The sequence below is a fragment of the Sinocyclocheilus anshuiensis genome, unplaced genomic scaffold (assembly GCF_001515605.1).
Source record: "Sinocyclocheilus anshuiensis isolate Anshui unplaced genomic scaffold, SAMN03320099.WGS_v1.1 scaffold3172, whole genome shotgun sequence".
Taxonomy (NCBI): domain Eukaryota; kingdom Metazoa; phylum Chordata; class Actinopteri; order Cypriniformes; family Cyprinidae; genus Sinocyclocheilus; species Sinocyclocheilus anshuiensis.
Window position 1 is genome coordinate 96,188 of NW_015548403.1, and position 5,260 is coordinate 101,447.

At 35.5% G+C, this 5,260-nt stretch overlaps 1 protein-coding gene across 2 annotated transcripts in view; it reads left to right on the top strand.

Moving 5' to 3' along the window:
* The window catches only part of dsc2l (desmocollin 2 like), a 13,527-nt gene that overhangs the window by 1,839 nt on the left and 6,428 nt on the right, over positions 1–5,260 (top strand). The window contains exons 2-10 of one of the 2 annotated variants that reach the window (XM_016444673.1): positions 659–761; positions 1,489–1,679; positions 1,769–1,882; positions 2,027–2,182; positions 2,301–2,442; positions 3,294–3,448; positions 3,620–3,754; positions 3,950–4,135; positions 4,629–4,876. In XM_016444673.1, the coding sequence (XP_016300159.1) occupies positions 659–761; positions 1,489–1,679; positions 1,769–1,882; positions 2,027–2,182; positions 2,301–2,442; positions 3,294–3,448; positions 3,620–3,754; positions 3,950–4,135; positions 4,629–4,876 (1,430 nt within the window). The remainder of the gene's footprint in view (positions 1–658; positions 762–1,488; positions 1,680–1,768; positions 1,883–2,026; positions 2,183–2,300; positions 2,443–3,293; positions 3,449–3,619; positions 3,755–3,949; positions 4,136–4,628; positions 4,877–5,260) is intronic. The other variant, XM_016444674.1, reaches the window with a different exon arrangement.

Here is a 5,260-nt window from a genome sequence, read left to right on the forward strand (position 1 = left end):
CATATACACACACACACACACACACACACACACACACACAAAGAAAAACAAGTAGATAGAATAGAAAAAATAGAAAGCTAGTGTTTTTTTTGTTTTTTGTTTTTATTACAAAATAAAAAAAGAAGATAAATATAGATAAAGTAGAATTAAAATAGAATAGAAAGTGTTAGAGTTAGAGGGTCAATTAGCCACAGTTTCCCATGTCATTCTTGAGTTATGGGAGTTATTGTTTCGGTTCATCACTCTTTGTTTGCCACACACAAACAAAGGCACTGTGGTGTAATGCTTTCATACTATGTAGCTGTTTAGATCTGAATGAAACAATCAAGTAACAATGTGAGGTGGTTTGCTGTGTAAAACAAGGTACTGATTAGTAATAATGTTTTTTGAAAGCCAAACACTCTAATACAGTATCTTAAATTATGACAATAAGGAGTAGGCTATATACTGTTTTAAAAGTTTTTAAAATAAATTCTAATTCCTACAATTAACATGATTCTGATAATCACACAATCACAATCCTCGCCTGATTCATTAGAATTAGGATTTGAAGTAATGTGTTGTTTCAAACCACATTACTCAGGTTTTGCTCAATCACACTGGGGAATGTAATACACCCTTGATTCTCCCTCTCACTCACTTTCAGTTCCTCCCTCAGGTGCTGTTTCAGAGTGCTGCATCTTGTGAGTTGAGGCCTGTGCTTGCTCAGGTTCCTAAGAGGCTGCCCGCCGGTTATGTCATCTCCGAAGGCAAGGAAGAATGTAAGATTTGTGATGTCACTAAGCCTTTTCATCCGAATGACATGAAATGACCTTGTCTGACTTTGTGCAGACTAAGCTTTTCCTTCATTTGATGTTGCTAACGTTTACGTGAAGATAATTAATGGTAAAAGAATTTGCTCTTCCAAGAATGTTAAGTTCTGTCATCATTTACTCACCCTCATGTCGTTCCAATCCTGTGTGACTTTCTTGCATCTATGGAATGAAAAAGGACCTTCAAATAGACACAAAAGCAGCATAAAAGTATCATAGAAGTCAAATGAAAATGAAAAGTCAACTGAATGGGAAGATTATCAGTAAATAATGATGGAATTGCTTTCATTTAGCTTTAATTTTAAAGTTTTAGTACTTTATTACTATTTTATTTCAGTTAGTTGCCAAAGCAATATGTCTAATTTCGTTCTTTTTTGTATTGTATTGCTTTTTTATTATTTTATATTAATAGTAAGTTTTTTATTAAATGTTTTTTTCCAGCTTTTTTTCAATTAACGGAAATGTTTTGTAATACTTTTAGTTTTAGTTGACAATAGCAGCACTGGTGATACTTTTATGGTGCTTTTACATTCTTTTTTTTAACTTTGAAAGCTTTAGTGATATGATATTGGGTGGAAAACAAGTAATAGATTCAAACTACTTATGGTTTTGGAAAGACACAAGGTTTAGCTGTGGTATAATTTCCTGACTTTGTTGCATTTTTTTTTCCCCACAGTGACTCTCAAAGGCTGTGCGGCCAAACCTCTGGCCTTTACTTCCAGTGACCCTGACTTCACTGTAAATACAGATGGAACCATTATCACAGTTCGTGGTTTGGAGATTACAACAAAGCGGTTTTCTGTACTGGTGCAGGATGAGAACAGATCGGATTGGAGGGTGGACATAATCCTGTCCTGTAAAGAGGAGGTAAAACTACAGCCTGTAATTCTTAACCATAAACCATTTGATCTGGATCAGCAGCATGAGGAATGTTTCTCTATATGTTCTGACTTCAGCTATCTCAGAAGTCCAGCAGTGCGGCTCACAAGCGTACTAAGAGAAGATGGAGACCGTTGCCTTTCTCTGTTGTTGAGAATGACAGCCCTCCATTCCCAAAGGAACTGGAGATGGTGAGACCTTGTAACATTAGCTATATCTCTTCTTTAGTCATTCCACTACTCCCTTCCCATTTCCTCCTCCCTTCCATGATCTCATTTTGACCTTTTGTTATACTTCCTATTCTTATTCTTACTGCTGTGTTCATCTTTTCTCAGATTGCGTCTGATTCTTCAGTAAATTACACAGTGTATTATAAGATCAGTGGGCAGGGTGTTACCACAGATCCTGTGGGCCTATTCATTCTGAACAAGAACAACGGCATGCTGAGTGTGACCAGGGCTGTTGACCGTGAGCAGTACCCACAATTCAATGTGAGTCTGAACATTTCAGGCCTTATGCAGAAAACAGTGCATGAGCTTATGGTCTGGAATATGATTAAAGCATCAGTACAACTAAATATGTCTGCTTCTCTTGTTTCTCTTGTTGTAGTTTATAGCTTGTGTATATGACGTAAGTGGCAGGGAAACAGATGCATTTCTGCCCATCATTGTGAATGTGGAGGATAAGAATGATAATGCCCCTGAATTCATAGGAGGTCGATTCTTCACCGTAGAAGAGCGGTGCAGGGCAGGTACGAAAGAGAAGGACAAAACATACATTCCTAACTATCAATTACAGGCTTAATAATGTAATGCAAAACATGGTATATTATTCTATAGTAGTTGTCCATCATGGCAGTATTATTTTTACTTCATTTAATTTATGTTGATTTTATTAGGAAACATCCATTGTATAACCATATTGTTTTACTCTACTGCAATAAAAATATTGTATTACAATAATGAAAATCATTATTGAAAATAATGGGAATAGTAAAAGGAAATATTCCAGAATGCATTAAAGTGATAAGAATTGGTGGGTAAAATATTTTTAATAGTCTTGAAAATGATAGTCACAACTGGTGTTCTGTTAGTATTATTTGTATACTATTATAGTGTTTATTAATATTTTAAATTAGTTTTTACTTTCAGATTTTCAGCTTTCATTAAATTGTAGTAATTTTGTTATGTGCTTTTGTCATTGTTATTTTTATTTCAGTTTTTTTGTTTTAGTAAATTTAGTACTTAAACTCATGTTATTTTGTTAGTTGCCCAATGCAACATTTGTAATTTTACTTTTTTAAAAGTTTTTCATCTCAAATTTATATTTTATTTTATTTCAGCTTTATTTTAATTAAGGAAAATAATTTTAAATAATTGTAGTTTTAGTTAACAACAACAACACTGGTCAGTCACTAAGCAAAAAAAAAAATGAATGGTACAAAATATAAGCTTCATTGTCATTATACCATATATAATTTATTATATATCATTTTAACAGTTTGCAGCAATATTTATTTATTTTTTTTAACTCTGGTCTAAACCGATATACTGAAAGTGATTTATTTATTTATTTTAAATATTTTTGTTTTCTGTTTTTCAGGTACTGTAATAGGACAAGTGAATGCCACCGATAAGGATCAGGCTAAAACTGCCCACACCTTGATCAAGTTTACTCTGCACAACGCTACTGACATGTTCTCCATTGATCCTTTTACTGGAATAATAACTGCCAAAACCAACACCTTAGACAGAGAGGTATTTTTCCATCATTTATTAGTCATTATCATTATCATTATTCTAAACATAGATTGTTTTTGTGTTCATTGCTATGTGATCTATGTCTACAATGTCTTTCTGTGTTGTGTGTTCATATGATACAGTCTGACAATCATTTAAATTCTACTGTTTTTTGTTCCTCATACTCAGGCTCAGGACAAAGTCTACGCTGAAATAGAGATCAGAGATATGGGCGGAGCTCCTAATGGGCTCTTCAGCAGAGGAACAGTTGTGATTACTCTCACAGACGTTAATGATAACCCTCCTACCTTTAAGGAGAAGCTGGTAGGGGCCTTTTATTGTCTATACAGCAAAAAAACAAAACAAATCTACTTTGTAAAACAAAACCACTAAACGACTCAGGAGAATAGAACTGTATAGCAATCCTCTTGAGATATTAACGTACTTAACATCTAACTGGAAGGTTTTATGTTATGTATTGTCAATTTTGTGAGTTTTTTTTTTCTCTTTTGGAAACAGTACAAAGCCAAGGTTCAGGAGAACCAAGAAAATGTGCTTGTTACTAGGATCCAAGTGGAAGATAAGGACTTGGTGAACACACCTGACTGGAAGGCCCTGTTTGAGGTCACCAAAGGAAATGAGAGTGGAAACTTCAGGATGGAGACAGACCCCAAAACCAATGAGGGGCTTCTGTATGTGATAAAGGTGAATGGATTTAAAGGCATAGTATGTATAGGAAGTTGTTCTGCGGAAGTATCTGAAAATAACCTTTTTTGGGCAAGAAATAGATGTCCTTGATGAATCCGTTTTTGCAGAATTTGCACTTTGCTAGTATGTTCTTGTAGCAATAGCTTCCGCTGAGGGTCATAGTCATTATCTTGAGAGCTCTCTTCACTCTCTGACAGGGTTGTGTTGGTTTTATTTATAGCGCCATTGCAGGGTTGTCTCACTATTTTAGAGCTGTTTGTGAAAATGCTTGTCTGTTGGATATGCATGTGCAGTTCAGCCACACCCTGTTATACTAAAGCACATCCATCAGGCGTGCAAACACAGGTTCTTCTCTTCAAGGAGAATCCAAGGCAGAGCTTTTGACATCTCTTCACAGAATTGGTGCTTTTGGGTTAATAAGCAAGCTTTATGTAGATGTACCTGGGTAAATTCTCAATGTCCTCATTCCCCTTCTATTCTCTACTTTCAGGGATTGGATTTTGAAAAAACTCCACTGGTGAAGCTGGAAATAACTGCCCGTAATGAGGTTCCACTGGTTGGGCCTGACACTAAATGGCTCTCTGTGCCACTCGAGCTCAGTGTGGGAGATGAAGATGAAGGACCAGAGTTCAACCCTGGCATTCTATATCTCAAAGTCAAGGAGAATGTTGCCAATGGAACTGTCATTGGAACCTATAAAGCTCTGGACCCAGAAAATAAGAACAGCAATGGAATAAAGTATGTTCTTTGATGATGTGGGTTTTATTTGAGGTTAACTAAAGCAATAAGCCCCAAGAAGCCGTGGTTTACAGTGAATTTATAACAGCTAAGGGGCATTGTTAGGCATGACGCGAAGCATTTTTAAAACGGTTATTCAATATACGTTAGGGGTGTAACGGTACACAAATATGACAGTTCGGTACGTACCTCGGTTTTAACGTCACGGTTCGGTATGATTTCGGTACAGCAGGGGGGAAAACTAAACTTTTTTTTATTTTATTTTTTTTTATGATTTACTGAACAGGTTGCTCTTTAAATACATTCAGTTATAGTTTAAATTTTCTTAGTGATAAAAATCTACCTCAGCTTATGCTTAAAACTATAGGGAGCCCTTTTACATTA